The sequence below is a fragment of the Sturnus vulgaris genome, chromosome 8 (assembly GCF_052056855.1).
Source record: "Sturnus vulgaris isolate bStuVul1 chromosome 8, bStuVul1.hap1, whole genome shotgun sequence".
Lineage (NCBI taxonomy): Eukaryota > Metazoa > Chordata > Aves > Passeriformes > Sturnidae > Sturnus > Sturnus vulgaris.
The window spans coordinates 21,723,799-21,742,232 of NC_142250.1; the positions used below are offsets into that span (position 1 = coordinate 21,723,799).

Below are 18,434 nucleotides of genomic sequence, written 5' to 3' on the forward strand. Positions count from 1 at the left end.
ATTTATCAGCGGTAGAACAATATTTATACTTTTTTGTGGTAGTGCTACACAGTGAACTTGTATCTGGTTATTGGTCTGTGAGAATTCCTCAGTCCTCTTCCGTGTCAGGGGATACCTTTGATAAGGCAGCTTGGAGTTCTGTAGGAAAGAGAATAACTATAAAACTATAAATAGAAAAGATTGGTTTTGATGTTTATTGGCAACATTCAGACGGAGCTGAACCAGTTTGACAGGGGATAAGCACGCCACTGGAGCAGGGCTACCGCTCCACCTGGCGGGCACCCGGCGGCTCGGAGGGGCCGGCGAGCCTCGGCTCCTCTCGGCTGCGGAGAGCGGCAGAGCCCGGGGATGGATGGTCTGAGTCGGGGGGATGTCCCTCAGAGCCCGGGGTGCCTGAGAACGACCCCCGGGGATCTCCTTCAGGGCCCCCGCCTGAGACCCGAGCGATCACCCCGCAGCCCGGGGCCGAGGCACCCAGCGCCATGCCGAGCACGGCCCCGCTGGCCCGGCCCGGGCGGGACTACAGGGCCCAGGCTGCCACGGGCGGGAAGGGCGGAGCCGCTGCCGGGCCCGGGCTGGGCCCGCCCGCCGCGGCGTGAGCATGGCGGGCTTCGCCGACCTGAACCTGCCGCAGGGGCTGGACAAGAAGTCCCTGCAGAGCCTGCTGGAGACCGCGGCGCACCGTGAGTCCTGCGAGCGGCGAGGGCGGCGGGGCCGGCCCGGAGCTCGGCTGGGCTGAGCTGGGGAGAGCGGGCCGGCCCCGGCCGGGAGGGCAGCGGGACGCGAGCGGCGGCTCCCCTGGCTCGGGAGGCACAGCCGGAGCCTGCGGGCTGGGATGGGCACGGCCGGACTCCCCGGGATGAGCCTTCCCTTCCCTCCGGGCAGGCCGGCCCTCGCCCCCGCCCCGCTGTGGGCCCGTGCCGCCCGCGCTCTCCGCTCAGCCCGCAGCTTTGTGCGAGCCCAGTGCCCAGCGCTGGGTCTACCCGGCTTGGGTGGCAGGGGAAGCTCCTGCTGCGCCTTGCAGCTCTGTCTCTGCCTGCTTATCCCGGTGTAAGAGTTGGGTTTTCCCATCGTGGACACGTTTTTCCGCCTGCAGTTTGGTACGGGCCGGATGTTTTCCTGCAGCGCTGGTGCACAGCCACGTGTGCCTGCCCGCATTTGGGGCGGGTGGTTTAAATGGCCCTGGCAAGTCTCGTCCTCCTCAGAGCTTTGAACCATACCTGCTCCTCCGTTCTGAATCGTTTTGAATTGCTCGCTTTGCCTTCTCCGAGAGCTGTATCTCCCAGCTCTGCGTTGTCCGCGGTTTTATCGACTGTCCTGAATATCCTTAGCAGTTTTCCATAAAGCAAGTCATAAACAGGGCCAAACTAGACCAGACCTTTGGAGACACCAAGCCCAAGTATTCTTGTTCATAAAGCTCTGTCATTAAGAATTGTCTGACCCAGCCTGTGTTAAAAGCCAAACAGACTTTTTTTTTTTTTTTTTTTTTTGTATTTTAAAGCACTTTTTTGGGTAAACTAGTCTGCTTAAAAAATACCGTGAAATCTAAACATACACATGATTAGTAACTTTTAGACATTTAGGTAATGAGTACTTTACAGTTTTCTCATTAGATTTGTTTCCTTTTTGTTTACTGGACAAAATATTCTTACTGTGTGTTTTTCAGTGGGATATTCTGCAGTTGCACTTAATCATGTCATCGATTTTAAAGAAAAGAAACAGGTAATTTTGCTTGGGGTTATTTGTTCTTACTGTGTTTTTTTTAGTGAACCTCTACCTTATTGTATGTTTCTAGATAGCTTTAGCTGTAGAATGCAGAATCTAGACACAATACAAATATCTCTATTTGTAACAAAACTCCCATTTTATATTTCAGTAGAACCACCCTGGAATTAATTTTTAATATGGTTCATGTACTGTCCCATAAAAATAGTTTTCTTGGCATGGTAAAGTTCTTCTTAAGATTGGAACACAGTTTTTGTTTACATGTAAACCTAACCCATGACATTTGTAATAACTTTGTTCTGTTCTCTTTCAAGGAAATCATCAAGCCAGTATCCCCTTCAGAGTTGTTTCCATCTTTGCCTATTGTACAAGTATGTCTAGTTATATTCTATAAATATATATATTGTTATTCTGAGTTACCTTTTTTACCTTTGTGTGTTTGTATATGTGATTTTATGTATGAGTTGTTAATCAAAAAAGAGAAATTTGTTCATTATTTCGTGGTAAAAGAAAACAAGCATTGGAAGGATGGTACACTCACATCAGGGTAGGCTCTGTTCATTATCTTAGAAATTATTAAAGAAATTGCTTTGTGTGAATTTTCAGTCTGCTTGTAGTTGAATAATTACAGTACAATTCTTGAAACCAAAGTTTTGGAAATACCTGTGGTTTTGATGGAGCAAAATTTGGATATAAAGAAATTAAAGACTGTGTTTCAGGTCAGTGACAATGATAAATTTAAGAACTGCTTTTCCTTGCAGTTGTGGCCTGCCTGAGGAATCATAGCAGTAAAACATACTCCATTTTTCTGAATGATTGTTTTTCTTAATTTTTTTCCTTTCTATTCACCTTTCTCCAGAGAAACACAGTAAGTCATTTTTTGTAAGGACAGATATAGTATCAAAGAGATAATGTAAATTAGGGAAACATAACTACAGACTTTAGAAAACTAGTATAGCAAGACTATAAGCATGACACCATTTTCTTTTTATGGTAGACTGGTTAGAAATTACCACAAATTTTTGCTTGGGGTTTAAAATTTTTTGTATTATTCCTTTTTCTATAGGGGACATCTAAAAGAATTAAAGTTTTGACTCGGCTTACACTTGTTGTTTCTGATCCTTCCCACTGCAATCTCTTGGTAAGTATACTCAGCAATCAATTTTGCAACTGTTATTTCCTTTTCTCAGTGAATGAATGAAACTTTGGAAATTCTATGGGGACAACATCCTGGAATTTATAGGGCACTCAGCAGTGATTTCTGAGATCACATCTTAAATAATGTGATCACAAGGAGATGCAGACTTACAAGACTGGTTATGGCTTTGGTTGATCATTTGTCAATATGGAAAAACAGTTCTGTTCCTTGGTTTCTGGACTTCTGTGCATAAACCAGAAGACCATGAGCAAGCCTTGTATCTGGTTATGCTTTCATGCAACAAGATCAAAGCAATAAGTGTGTCTTTGTAGATGGGTGGGACAAGCCTCAAACTGAGAATGGATGACTTTACTGAAGAAATCTGCTATGTAATTGGATGATTATTGGCTTTGTTTTAGTACTTTACAAGGAAAAAGAATTTTTCTTCTCATTGTTTTGGTTGTAATCATTGTGCATAGCTTTGACATCTGTCAGAATTCAAGGTGGTAATTGTTTGCTTCTTTTATAGAGATCGACATCTGCAAATATAAGGTTATATGACATCATAGCAGTATTTCCAAAAACTGAGAAACTGTTCCATGTAAGTACAATCATCTTGTCAGTAATGCTCATTGAGTAACCTTTAGGGCCTTGTGCTAGTTTAAGTACATGCTTTGTTTTGATTTTATTTCCCATTTTATAAGGACCTCATGGAGTGAATCAAACATTATAGGCTGCCTGGTCAGTTGATAGGCTGAGGGGTTTGGAAGGATTTGCAGGAGGCTGCAAGACCCTGAGTTTATAGGTTAAAGTCTGAAACATCTACCTCATCTGCCTGATGAATGGACTTGTATGCCCCTGCACTGTGGTTGCCTTTGTGTGCCTTGTACTCTAGTGAGGAGAGAAAATATCCTTTTTTCCCTCCCCAATATATGTGTACTATCATCATATAGAAAACTTCTGTCTTCAGCTTTAGCTTCTCAAACTCTTGACAACTTCCCTAAAATGCACTTGTGCTCTTCTGTTTCAGCTAATTATTCCTGGTCTCTAAAATAATAGGGATGATTTTAAAGTAGAACTAATGTAGTTCTGTGAGTTATCTGATAGCTGTTCACCTCCATGTCCATATTTTTATTTAAATTGTTCTCGAATACTTGATAACAGCTGATGTCGATGTTCTGATTGGGTGGAGCACCTTGAAGCAAGTTATGTTTTCCTCAGACTTCTTCTTACAAAACCCAAAATTGTGATATCTGACCTGTTGTAAGCTCATAAATAATAACATTAAGTCTGAATTGGGGGAGTAGGTGGAAGTGTTCTATCTCTGTTAGCCTTGACAGGCAGCAGGCAGGCATGCAGTTTAAAGCAGTGTGAAGGAGGGACAGGGACAGCGAAAAAAAGAGCAAGTTTCTTTGAAAAATTTACTTTCAAAGGGGGTCTCTCCAGTTTAAAACTGAGTCTGATGATTGTTTTTTTAGAGTAAGTTAAAGCCACTTTCTAATACTACTGAGTACCTGTTTTGCCACATTAAAATTGTATTCTTCTGTTTTGTTTTTCTACATTATTTTCCCTCCTATTTCAAGACAAGTAAAGTACAAAGCAAGAGACTGTTGAGGAACATGAACTTTAAAGAATTTTTTCTGCAGAATTCAAGCATTAGAGTTACAGCTAAATGAAACTAATTTCTGAATTTTGTTTCACTTGCAAGATTTTAGGACTCTTGTGGGTGTGACAGAGGCAAATGGTTTAAAATATTTTTTGATGGCCACTCTCACCTCTTTATTTTGATCTGTGGCAATAGTATAAAATCTCACTTCTCAATTGAGCTCAATCAGTTTATCATATGTTTAAACAAGCCCCTGAAGCTAGGTAATCAGCAGGAGTGTGCTGTGTTGTTTTTTTGGGAAAAGGGTGTTCTCTCATTTAAGGGTTATTATTGTTTATTTTCAGCCATATCATGACTCCTGCTGCAGTTGGACGTCCAGCTGTGGCAGCGTTTAAACTGGCATAAACAGCCACTCGTTTCTGTAGGTCCCTGTCTGCTTTGCTGCTGAGGCTGCTTGCTTGCTTAGCTGCCTGGAGTTTGCTTTGAGGAGCCTGCTTTTGGCTGAGCAGTAACCAGAGTTTTTGCCAAGTTATTTTTCAGGCAGATCCACTTTCCCAGTGTGAGTCAGCACGCAGCCACGTGGAGAGTTGTGCCAGCGCAGAGCGGGTGGCTGTGCTGTGGCAGGCCAGTGCAGACAGTGCCTGGTTAAGCTGACACTCTGGAAGGTGATGGACAGGGTGTGAGGAAAGAAGCAGGATTGTCAGTGAGATTGTTGCTTCCATGCTGGCTGCACTTTGAGCTGGGGATGGAACCCAAGCATGTTCTTGCAAAGTGCATGAGTGAAAGACTTATCCTTACATTTTCTCATTCAGGGCAGGTTTATATGATTGTTTTGTTTAGAGATTTTAGAAAGTCTCTCTCTATGGAGAGCTGGTTCAGTTTTATAGAGGTATCACACAGGGAGTCTGGTGAAAGGGACATTACACAGGGGATTTCAGCACATACAGTTCGGCTCTTACAACTCATGGGTGTTTCAGTATTAAGAATAAAGCCTTCAAGAGTGGATCTTGTGTGACAAATTAACTTCCTATTGGCTTTTGGTAACTCAACATTATCTCAAGGCATAATCTTTCTCAAAATTTGACACTTACATTTCTCTGTAGAACAAGATTTTTCATGTTTTTATGGAAAAATTACATGGCCACTGGAGATGTACTCCAATTTTAACATGGCCCAAAACTAGTCTGTGTCCTTTCATCACAAGCCAGGGAAGCTCTTTTATGACTGAGGTGTGGCAGTGATATGTACTAAAAGATGTGCTCAAATTCTTCAAATAATTTATATCCTTAAGGGAATGAGAAAGCCATATTTGCCAATTGTAGAATGGGCTCCTTGTTAAGTCTCCCAAAAGGTTTGTTTTGCCTGCAGCAGGAATGCCCACCTCCATGCAGGTGATAGGGTCTGTACTTCCCGCTTTTCAAAAATTTTGCTTTCTAAGATTTCTGACTGTTTTAATGATATTAGTTAGCTCTGTCTGCTGTTCATAAGCACTTAGCACATTACCAGTATCTAAAATAACTTAAATATGTAAATCTGAGGGTATAGTACAAAGTCAGATTTCAATGTTTATTCCTAAAACGTTTGCCAAAACTTACTTCAGAGCATTCGGGGCAGTAGCAGATGTATTTAATAATGGCTGGATGGAGTTTCCCAGCAGATGGGGCTCTTGCCCACAGTGCTGCCAGGCAGCTGCTGGCTGTGCAACTTGCTCTATGTAATTTTCTGGATGAAATTGTTGCACTTCAGATCTTTTCAGCAGGCAGGGTAACCTTAACTTGCCTGCATATCTGACTTGTCTGGGAGCCAGAGCTAGGCTGAACATTAGAGCTCTTGGAGAAATCTGCCCTCCGGTTTTTCACAGAATGTAGGAATTCCTCATGGGGAAATATGACTCGCACTTTGCTTTTCCTTGGTGGTATTTTCTGAGATGTTCATGTCACTGAATCCTGTAGATATCCTGGCTTTTGAGTCGCTCTCTTTCCCACTGTGCTTAATGTGCAAAATGAGAAAGAATTTTCCAGTGTTTCTGGAGCTAATTAGGAAGGCTTGATTTCCCTTCACATAGGGCAACTTGCATGTGTCTGTCTATTCTTGCTTTCCTTAATTTTTAGCATTATCTCTTCCTGAATTTTTTTATGACCTCACTGACATATTTTCTAGGGCATGATTCAGAGCTATTTATTCTGTGCATATTCCCGTAAATCACCTCTGTGTAGTAGTTTGTGCCTCATGTAAGAAAGGGAGGGAAACTGACTGTAGTAGGACTGAACTTCTTCATGCAAGTCTAATTCTATGCCATAGATTCCATAAGCATCCCATGTCCTGCCTAATGGAGGATAAAGATAAAGGTAGGGCATAAAGAAAAATTTAGTCTGAATGTCCTGGCAGAGACATTTCAAAAACCTTGTGGTTTGCCTGCATGTGTACTGTGGCTGTCTTGCCTGGGAGAGAGTGCTATCAACAGCTCAGAAACATTCCTAAAGCTGAAGCCTCTGCTCTCATCTCCATCCAAATTCCATGTGAACAAACTGGTAGAAGACCAGTTTGCCAAGCAGCAGTGTGTCTTGTTTTAAAACAGCCCTTACCCCTGGGGCTCCTCACAGCCCCCACTGCTGTTGTGCTGGTGGGAGGAGGGATGGAGGATGAATGGTTGGCATCTGGCCCAGGTTTATTTGGAGTAGTTCCTGGCAGGTTTCTGAGTGCAGGGAGTTCCCCTACACACAGAAAATTCCTTTTCAACTTCTTCAGCCTATCTTGCCTTCTTTGTTACAACACTGCTTACAGACATTAGTCTAGCCCTGTGTAATCATCCTTACAGAGTAGGCATATATTATTCCTACCTTGGGTGCTTGAGATTAATGTAAATCAAGGACTCCCTTTTAGGTACCCTTAATTTTCTCTGTATCTCAATGTGAGGAGCCTCTGCCTCTTGTTCATTCCTTCCATCTCTTAATACAACCTGTAAATTGTGGTGTGAACTCAAAGCTAAACTCTTAAACTGTAGCCTTCAGTGCTGTCTCCAGACTCTGCCAGAGGTGTGGCTGTCAGGAGGAGCTGCCCGTTCTCCACCCAGCCAGGAGAGGGAGGCTCTAAGGATTGGTCTCCAGTATGCAGCACCACCAGTAGTAGTCACATTCTACTTTTTTTTCGTTCTTTTCTCTATTGCTTCTGATAAAATTAATTAATCCTGAAAACATACAGGTATTTCACTGGAAGCAGATCATGATGGGACAAGGGACAGTTCCTAGGCTCTTCACTTTGTAAACTGGGTTTGGCCTTTATTATCTGTGAGTTCTTTTGTCCAAAGCCAGCATTCCTTCTGCATATCCTCTGTCAGATAAAAACAAAGAAGTAGGTATTGCTTTGGGGTTGACCATTATTTTATTGGAAAATTAGTTCTCTAAGAAAGGAAAGACTTGGGTTTTAAATCTCAAATGCTGCTGTTCTGTTGGCATACCTGCAAGGCATAGTACCTCTTAATTTTAAAACTGAACTCACCTGGAGAGACATTTGTTGCATTAAGAAATGAAGGAGAATATTAGTGCACCTTAAGTTGGTTATGCATTTTTTGGCAAAAACTCTCACGAATGTAAAAAATAATAAATTAATAAAAAAATAAATATAATAAAAAATAATAAAAAAAAAATAAAAAAATAAATAAAATTAAAAAAATAAAAAAAAAAATAAAATAAAAATAACTAAAAAAAAAAATAAAAAATTAAAAAAAATAAAAAAATAAATAATAAAAAAATAAATAAAAAAAATAAATAAATAAATAAAAAATAAAATAAATTAAATAAAAAAATAATTATTTTCTTTCAAAATGTAGAGTGTTGTTTCAAATGTCCTTCACTTCAATGCCTCCACTGCAGCATTTAATACACAGTGATGCATGTTTTTCTTCTTCTCCTCCTGTCCCCCACTTAAGAAGGCAGAAGTGGTGTTCCCAAGGAGTGGAAACGAAACCTGGAGGTCACTGTGCTGCTAAGTAGGGAGATATGGTGTGATTGCTGACTAAGCTGCTTCCCAAACCAGAAATGGTATAGCTGTGTCAAAACAGATAAACAGCCCTTTGATTTAAAAGACAGGAAATGTGAATGGCTGTGTTAATTTGGGAGAAGGATGTTGTGCTGGTTACTTGAAAGACAACTGTATTAAATCCATACTTGGACAAAAGAATGTCTTGGTAAATTAACCAAATGTAGCATTGTTAAATATGGGCTGTGGGACCCAAGATGGCTATCAGTGTGGATCAGATTTAGTTCTGCTGTTGGTAGTTTGCCAGACACTTAATCCGAACATGCTCTTAGGGGAATTGTTTTCTCATCTCAATATATGTGAAGGTTCATTCCATATGGACATTCTTGGCTGATGTAGAACTTAGTACTTGAGTACTTAGTACTCAAAACTTTAAATTGGAATTGTCTAATAATTCTACTTCCTTAGAAAGTTTGACCTAGAATAAAAATTCAGAATTAACTAGAATTAGTTCTGAGACAGAATTAAAATAATACATTGGAATGAAATAATACATTCCACTTGGAATAATAATTTTGCATGAAACACTGTATGAACTTACCCTTGCTGCCTAAAACTCCAGCAGCTGGCCCAGGTAAGGAGCTGTGTGGCTCTTAGAGCCCTGTGTTGGGAAGCCTTTTCCTTGCAAGCTACTTCTCATCTTCCACACTCACAGCTTCAAGGCAGTCTGTTGGACGGGTCTGTGCATCCTGGGGCAGTCAGATTTGGTTGTTACAATTCCAAACAGATTGGCAGGCAGCTGAGGTGGTTAAAAGTCACCTTGACTGGAAACTGGTGAAGTGGTTAAAAGTCACCTTGACTGGAAATTGGTGTATTCCCTTCACCTGTTTGGTTTTTATAAATTCAGGCTTCTCTTGTTTGCAACTATCAGGCCAGTTCTGTGTAAAGCTTTTCATGCATATATAGCAAGTTGTGCTTGCATGCAGAGGTCATGCATGGGTGGGAGCTGGATTAATTCCTGTTGTATTCAGTTACTGGACTCTCTTACAGTATTACCATTGCAGCATATTTAATAGTATTTGTGTGAATGTAGCGTATAATTTCAGGCAAATGTAGGATTGCCATGCAACAAAGAACTCCTGGCTTTACATTGTGTCTTTATTGCTAGCACACCGTGTGCAAGTTGCTTAACCTTTCTGTGCTTGCAAAAACAAGAATTCTAGGCTTTTGGTGAGGCACTTTGACAGATAGCAAAGGATGTCAAAGCAGCTGAAAATAAAATCAGTATTACTATTTGAAACCTCTTCTGTGACTCACTGTTATTTAACGTTGTCACAAACACTAGAGTATGCTGTGAGACAGGAGAAGGGTGCTCACTGCTGCTTTTGTGCAAGGAGGAATTCTTCATCTGCAATGCATGGCTGCTGGGGCAAATGGTGATCTTTCTTATAGCAGGATGTGGGACTGGAGGAGTAGGGTCCTCAAAGTTTCAAGACAGCAGATAACCAGCAGTGGTTATCTGTCTCCTCGACTCTGTGATAGTGTGTATATATTAGTGATAGCCAATTACAACAAATAAGTGGTTGGTATTTGTTTATTAAACCTCATTTATCTGTTATCCAAGATTTATGCACACGTATCTGGTGTAGAGTGAAGCCTTCCTCCGCTCTCCTTTCATGCTATGCTGTGCTCTTACTGCAACAATTCTGCCTTAATTTTTTCATATGTGACACAGTTAAACTGAGAATAAGCTACATCAATAATAGACAGCAGTTGTTAGAGAGTTAGGCTTCTCTCCTTTTGATTTTTGATCACTCTCTTTCATGTGAAGGCAATAGATCGAGGCATTTACTTTGAACTTCTTTACACGCCTGCCATCAAAGACTCTACAATGAGAAGATACACAATTTCAAATGCCATCAGCCTGATGCAGATCTGCAAAGGAAAGGTAAGCTCTCAAAGTGAAAACAAGGTAATTAAATCAGTTCAAATTCTTCTGGAGTTGTACAGACTGAGCCATTTTAACTGAGTTTGATGCTGGGACATCTGAAGCTGTGACTAAATCTTGGCCTACTAACACAAGGACACAATCGTTGTAGCTCCAGATACTTCCAGTCTTGCATCACTGCATGCTTTCTTCTTAAGCTGTCAAGCTGTTAGATTCTTTTTCCAGAGCAGCCCATGTGTTGTTCTGGTATGCAATTCCCAAAACATAGGTGGGAGGTAAGCTTTGCACCAGAACTGAAATTAATGTATTTCTTTAAAATCCTCCAGTTCATATTTCTCATTTACCAAAAGCTCTTTTGACTGTATACTTTATATATGGAGTCTAGAAAATAATAAGAAAAAAAGTAGAAACCTTGTTTTGTTAAAAGGTTAGTAAATTCTGTGTCCAAAATAGACCCAACAGCTAGCTGGCTGTCAGCCAAGGCTTTACTGCAGTCGGATGAACTGCATTCTTCCTGCTACTGAAACCCAAGGAAGAACTGAGATGCCTGTAACCAATGGCTTTCATAACTTACCTCCTCTCAGGCTGCAAGGTTAAGCTGTCTGTTATGCTGTGTCTTCTCAGGCCATGCTTTTTCATAGGAGGTCATGTCATAATACATATCAAAGTTAACAGAAATTGTAGCTCCCCCTTCTGTATTGTAAATGGCCTCTGCCACATGTAGCTAGTCCAGAGAAGCTGGATTTGGCATCTGAATGGCAGCTGGATTTGGAAAATCTGAAATGGGATATAGAGCTTGGAAGGTAAATTAAAAGTAGATCCATCGTTACCTCAGTTCTCCTCAAGCATGGCAGCTTTTATAGAACAGCAGAGTGGGTCAGATTAGTTTCCTTGGTACTACAGAAGAAATAAGTATTTGCACAGCCTCTCTTGAGAAGCCCAGCTCTGGTAGTTAATGACATGAAGTACTGACTTGAACATGGCTTCTACACACACCAGACCCCTTTCCTTTGGAATTCCCTTTTTGATATTGCTCCTCTTTACTCAGTGCAGTTCAGGATGTGCTTTTCACATGGTTGTTGATGAACTGGAGAGCACCAGTTGAGTTGATGTCATGGACAGGGCAAGCGAGATGTTCAGGCACTCTGTGCACGGTGCCCTTTCATTCTGCATCTGCCAGTCTAGTGTTTCATCTGTGCCTGGAAGGTAAACCAGCTGGAGCTGTATGTGACAATTCATTTTTGGGCACTGGAAGAGGACTGTGAGCTTGTCTTTGTTCTTTGCCTCCAAACTCAGTAGGTTGTGGACCAGCAGAGATGGTTATTAGCCCTTATTGAGGGTTTGCCTCTGTCAGTGAGGTAAAGGCCTTTGTTTAAATGAGACATGGGATGGCTGGTCCATAGGCTACTTCCACTGGCACCTGGCATGCAACTCTCATGTTCTGTAGCATGTAGTTGCTGAACCTGTAGTAGCTTCTGGATCCTTTTATTCCTCCTCTATTATAGCACGGCAGAGAAACCTTCAGAAATTTGCTTGTGTTCTCAGAGCTGGCATTGAGCAGTGTCTTCAAAACATTAAAATGTGCAGAGAATGAAGGAGAAACTCCCCTGCCTTGCCAGACAAAAGGTGTGTTTAGTCACAGTCCCTCACCTGCCATGTTTTGGTAACTGAGTTGGAGGCTGCCTGGAGCAGTGCACTGAACAGCTGCTGTCTGCTTTACCTGGGGAGATAGTGTTTTGCCTTTTAGATTTCCTTTTAGCTCTTGCCTTGGATTTGCCTTTGCCTGCCTATCCTTCACTTGCCAGCAATGCTTTTCTTGTCTGCTCTTGTCTCCTTCCTCCATCTTACCCATCCCCTATGAAAATGAAATGCCAGTTGCCTTTGAAGCAGGCCGAGTGTATCTGCAATGCACAGCAGTGATCTGCAGTCCCGTGCTGGTTTGAGGTGTCTCATACAGCTGCTCTGGGAGCTTCTCTGAGCCTGGGTGACAGGCATTGGTTGCTACAGTTTGGAGCAGGAGATTTGAATTTTCCCAGCAAGCTCTTGCAGTCAGCACCACTTAAGCTCAAAAACACCTTTGGGATCCATGGTGTAGTCGTTTTAAAGGTGAACTATTCAGAAAAAACAATGTCCCAGGCACTGTCAGGATGTGTGCTGTTCAGTCACTTTGATGTATATGTTGCTTCTGCTTCTGGCTTTCCTTATGGTGAGGCAGAGTCATCTGTCCCATCCTCTCCTCCTCAGCACACGAGGAAACCTTGGGCACAGTGTGAACATGCAGTCATTTTTGCATAGGTCTTTCAGTTGTTGAATTCCAGCTGCACACAGGGCATTTTCCTCCAGTGCCTGCCCAGCTCTTTGTGCTGGGGAGGTGTCAGGGGAAGCAAAGCAGTGTGGGGAAGGGATCTAAAGCCCCATCTTGAAACCAGAGATGGCATGCTGTGTTGGTGGTGCTCATGTCAGAGAGGGAAAGTCTGTCTCTGCCTCAGCACAATTCTAACTCTCACCCACTCAAGCAGGAATTCCCAAAGCCTTTTGTTCAGTATAATAAAAGGTGCAGGGAGATTTTGCTGCTGCAGAGTTACCAGCTGAGCTAAACAGGCTCCCCCTAGGTGAGCATCCTTGGAGCTTAGCATCAAAAGAGCTCTGGCAGCTGAGCTGTGGGATCTGCCAGCCCCTGGGCAGTCACATACCTATTCTGCAGAAATCTTTGGGGAGAGAAGGGAGAAGGATTTCTCTGCCTGGTCATTTTCATAAGGGAAATCAGTGTTGAGGGAAATGAGTGTGTGGCAGAAAGTGGCAGCCACTGCCTAAGTGTAGATACATTTCCTGAACCAGTGTGATTATGGTCAAGGCTAACATGAATGCTTAGCATTGATTTGTACCTGCAACAGTATAGGCTGAAAATTTGGGAGCACCAAACTGTGTCAAGGCACTATCTGTAAACTGCTTCTGGGGGATCCTGGATTCCTGAATCCATTTCTGTTACAGCTCATGATGAGCTGTTGTTTTTGTGGGGCCTTTTTCAGCTGGTGTAAATAAAGGGGACAATTCTTAACTCAGTACTTGCAGCTCTGCATTTTTTCTTTACCCTTAAGGGTGCTTTGAAGTCCACTGTGAAAGATGAAGGCTGGTAGGTGATTGCTTAATGCCATCACTCTGGACACTTACACTGCTTAGCCTATCCCTCTAAAATGTGATGCATTTATTCATCTCCTGTCTGGCTGTGAGAGGTTTGTAATTGCAAGGGAGGGCTTGTGCCTGTGCTTCTATCTGTGTAGGGGACAGGGCAATAACTAAGTTTATCATGTCCCCAACTTAAGTTCCCACACTGATAGAGTTCACTTCATCTGAGGGCATCAGGTACTCTGATGTTTATTTAATTGGGCTCTAAGCCTGAACTTAGGTAATGCTCATAAAGTTTTTGTGTCTTGCTGATTTCTTTTTTCATTTATTGATTCTGTCTGACAGTTGAATGTTTGTTCTCTTTTGTTTACCAGAACATAGTTGTATCTAGTGCAGCTGAAAGGGTAAGTCCCGGATTTTTTTTTTTAAGTCAGAACAATTTGAAGATTTATCTGTGGCTGAAAATACTGCTTTAATTACACATTAAACATATAAAATTGTAAGTTTAAGTATGGTTGCCATTACTAAAGAATTGAATTGTGGGTTTTGGGATTTTTTTGGTTGGTTGTTTTGTTTTGTTGGTTTTTGGGGGATTTTTTTGCTGCTGCTGTGGTAATTTCCATTACAGTTTTCCCCAGATGGAGACTCTGTTTGCCAAAATAGTGGTAACCGCTTGATTTCCTATTATCTTCAGTAGCTTGCTATTATATAGCATTTAATCTTGCCTATCTGATAGCCTTGCCCTGCCTGCTCACACTGTCAGGCTGACAGCAAAGGCATTCACATATCCAAACCTCTTTGTTTTGTTTTAGCCTCTGGAGCTCCGAGGTCCTTATGATGTGGCTAATCTGTATCCTTTCCCAAAGTCAAAGGCTGCAGTTTGTAGTAACATTGGAATGTTTAAAGTGGTTTTGAAATTATTTTCATCCTTTACAGTCCTTGAACTTTATACAGTATTTGTTTGTGACCCATTTGATGAATCAGGGCTCTGAGTGTATGTGGAAGGAGCAACAGATCTTGGTGATGGGGTGGCATGAGAAGTCACTGTAACTAATAATGTTTATGTTCAGCTGCAGGAATGTTGTGATGTGATGTGCATTCATGTTGTGTGGGTGTAAATGGTGAAATTAATAGAACCCATACAAATCTATGGATACTGTGAACCAAACCAGAAATTATTATTTAGTATCTACAAAGTGTCATTTTTGGTAGCAGAAGCTATAAAATCATATTTATGTAAAATTAAAAGTTCATATCTGAGCAGTAACTACTTCTGTTCTGAATTTTTCCTTTATTACACATGTACTGTTAAATAAGTGGTTGTGTACTAGAAACAAAGGAGAGTATCTTTTCTTCTTTTAGGAGTTCAGATGCATTTTTATTGCTCTCTCCACCCCAGAAGCACATATCTGGCCTGTCCCTGGAAGGGAAGGAGCCTGCTCTGAGTCATGAGAACCGTGTGGGAGGCTGTGTGGCCTGGAAGGATTTTATGCACAGCATTTTCTTCCCTCTTAAAATGAGCAGTCAGGCTCAACCCAAATTAACATAGCTAATGTGGTGTCATCCCTGCTAAAGGTGGCTGGAAGCCTCAGCATAATGCTTTTGTATCAGACAGTGCCCTGTCCCCAAAACCGAAATTTCCCGTGGGGTAATTTTTTTGCATGATTATGCACATCTAGAATGTTCCTGTGTTGACAGACTTTTATTTTCAAAAGTACAGCTTCTTGTATGGAAAGAAGCACTGTTGCCAGGAGCTTTCCAGGAGGGCTGCAAGTGAAATGCAGCCAGAACTGGGTGCTTCATTTCTCTGCTTCTGGGTAACCTTATGCAAAATGTCACTTTGAGTTACAGCTTCACTAATTCCCAGTTATTTGTGGAGTAAGCAAACCTATCATGCAGAGAGCCTTCCCTGTTGTGTTTGTTGCTTCCTGTGTGTTTTGATCCTGAGCAGCAGTGACAGAGGTTTGCTGTTTGGCCTGTCAGAAGGCGAAGCAAAGGCAGCTGTATCCACCAACTGCAGAGCAGCCATGCTGCATGGAGGTGAGCACTTGTGAGCTCCTCTAAGTAACCATGTGCGTTTGTTAAACTCAGTCCTTGTTGATGCATATTCTCCAGAAGGTCTGAGACCTTACAGAGCAAGTCAGATCGAGGTTTTAGCTTCTTTGTGCAATGCATGAAGAGGAGCTTGTGTGGCAAGGCTGTTTTATTTTCCCTTGTTGCCATGTTGGAAATCAGCTGCTGAGCTGATGGTGCTGTCTGTGCTGAAGGACTCACTCAACCACATTAATGAGTCATAAATGGTTGAACCAAAATAGGGACCTTCCTGCTGTGCTTCATAGTGAAACCATCCCATTTCAGAAAGGTTTGAATGCTGATCTTGGTGACACTGACAAAACTAATTGATTGACTTAAAAAAATGGCTAGGCATGTGTTTTGCATTTGCCTTTTTGTAGCATGTGTTCAGAAGCAACCTTAGTCTTGTCCCTTTCTGATGCTTTAATACGTGGATTATTTCTGACTCACTCTTCAGTGTGGATCATTTCAAACTCATGGCAAAATCAACAGTTCTCCTCCAGCCTGCTACTCATCTACATAGAGATACAATGTTTGTCAAATTTATATGGGATTTCTCAAGCCTGTCATCTATCTTATCTGTGAAATTAAATAGCAAGTGTCATTTCCCTTGTCCCAGAGAGGATACTAGCCCAGAATAAGTCAATATATTTCATCAAGGTTCTTGCAGAGCCTCTCTGCTAATAGAATATTTGTAGGGAATCTCTTCTAACTTAAATTTTGCAGAGAAGCTTCCCACCAGTAATTATAAAATTGGATGATTTGGCTCAGTATTTGACAAATGTGAGGATTGGTAACATCACACACCAGTATTTTATGGCAATGTTGAGAGTTCAGTAAATAAAATTATTGAATACCATGAAGTCACTTCCTTGATATGTAGGGGTTCCTCTGCCAATACAGTTGTGCCCACATAGTCTAAGAATCCTGGGGCATGTGAAAGCATTTTTTTAGTATTTTTTTAAGAACTGTGTTTGGCTTAGAAATGCTTTTGACAGTGCTTCCAAGAATGTGTCCTTCTGTGATAATTGAACTGAGTAAGCCTGGTTTCCTACGGTTTTGTGTTTCTGCAGCTCCTCAGCCCTTGCAGACCTTGGTTTTGCTTGGTTTGCTATAATTCTACACCCACCATTGTATTTCCCCTGGCAATTTCTCCACTCTGTAATGCAGTGAATCCTGAGCTCCTGCCCTTGCAGGTTGCTTCCCTTCTGTGTGTGCTGGCTGGCTGGCTGCTCAACATGTCCAGCTGGTTTGGGGCACGGACACTTGAACTGAATATGCCTTAAGTGCATTTTATTTGAGTATTTGAGGTACTGGTACTGCAGCTTCTGCTTGTGTATTCCAGAAACTCGAAAGAGTGCCTGTGGCGTAGTGTACACGGTGAAGAAGCCTCGCCAGGTTGAAGAGGAAGAAACAGCAGTGCCAGCCTGCAAAAAAGCAAAGACTCAAGTTTGAGGACTGAACCAGTTGTCAGCAGAAGCCTCCATCTCTTCTTTACGCAGTGTTGAGTCTTCCTCCAACCTCCAGCCAACCTAATTTTTCCCTTACTACCTTGCTTAGCCTACAGAAGAATTATTCTTCCAGCATTCAAGTGAGGAAAACTGTGTGCATGAGACTGCTGAATAGTGTTCACCACATCTAAAAGGTCGTGCTGGGCTTCTGGCCAAGGTCAGGAGACTGACTCTTCACCCTGCCTTAGGTCTTCTGGAGTTAATGCAAACTCAACAGAACATTTCTAACATGGAAATTTTCACTTGTACGTGTGCATTCCTTTTTTATTAAAAACATGTCTAAGAACACATGCCTTCATAGTCTAGCCCTTCTGGTTTCTCAAGTTTAAAACACATCTCTGGACAACTGCAAGCCAGTAGATTAAGTTTACTTTCAAGTGGCCTATGAAGAAGAATAATAATACAGTAAAAAAATTGCTTCCTATTCAGTTTTGTGATCAATGGTATAATGAAGATCCCAGGATTTGTCAGTTGCTAGGAGGTATTTTGGATTTGGGGTTACAGTAGGAGTGACTGACCTGACTTTCCAGATACAGATCCCAAAGGCTGTCTGTGTCCTTAGCACTTAAAGCCAAACAGTACCATCAGATGTTTGCCAGAGGTGGGAAGGAAGAGCCCGAGGTTACAGTGAGGTTACAGTGTGTGCTCAGCAGGGGATGTTGCAGTGTAGGAGCTGTCTCACCTGGGCCTGAGCAGCCTCCACCTCACATCATCTTTACTGCACTATTTCCTTCTTTACTTCCTGCTCTGGAATTGTTACCTATGCACACGTTCACTTTGCTGCCTCTTGCTTTTCCCTTTCCTTTTAATGCATCAGTAAACCTAATCTGGCTGCCAAAAAACCAATCAAACAGATATAATCAGCAGAGCATTTTCAGAGTTCTTCCAAATGTTGACTGAAGTTTTTCTTTTCATTAAATTAATATAAAAATCATGTAAGCCACTGTACTGAGACACTGTTGAGCCCTTTTTCCTGTGAGTGTTCTGGTGTCTACTGCAAGTTGAAAAGTGGAAGTTGTAACATTTAAAATATACTGCAGCAATCCAGCAGTGGGTCATTTCTGAGCTCTTGGTAATTAGACTGAGCAATATTGATGAAGTTCTCATAGCTTTTGCTTCATTCAACAAATATGTTTCCTGTATGTTACTACTTCTTGACTTTGTTAATTGAGTCCATTTTATTATAGGTATTGGGGAGTTTTTTATACGTGTGTGTGTGTATATATGTATATATATATGCATAAAGTAGTTTGTAATTTATGGACTTACCTCTAAAATGATGCTATCACCAGAGAAGAAGCAATATGTGTTTGGTGCAGTTTTCTGAAT

General features: G+C 41.8%; 1 protein-coding gene across 1 annotated transcript; it reads left to right on the forward strand.

Moving 5' to 3' along the window:
* The first annotated feature begins 556 nt into the window (after positions 1–556).
* Positions 557–17,395, forward strand: RPP30 (ribonuclease P/MRP subunit p30). Its single transcript, XM_088168650.1, has 10 exons — positions 557–683; positions 1,667–1,722; positions 2,040–2,096; positions 2,792–2,866; positions 3,393–3,464; positions 10,252–10,395; positions 13,896–13,925; positions 14,334–14,371; positions 15,482–15,561; positions 16,940–17,395. Exons 1-10 carry the CDS (start codon positions 602–604, stop codon positions 17,047–17,049), a joined length of 744 nt encoding a protein of 247 aa, XP_088024776.1. The 5' UTR covers positions 557–601; the 3' UTR covers positions 17,050–17,395.
* The last annotated feature ends 1,039 nt before the right edge of the window (positions 17,396–18,434 follow it).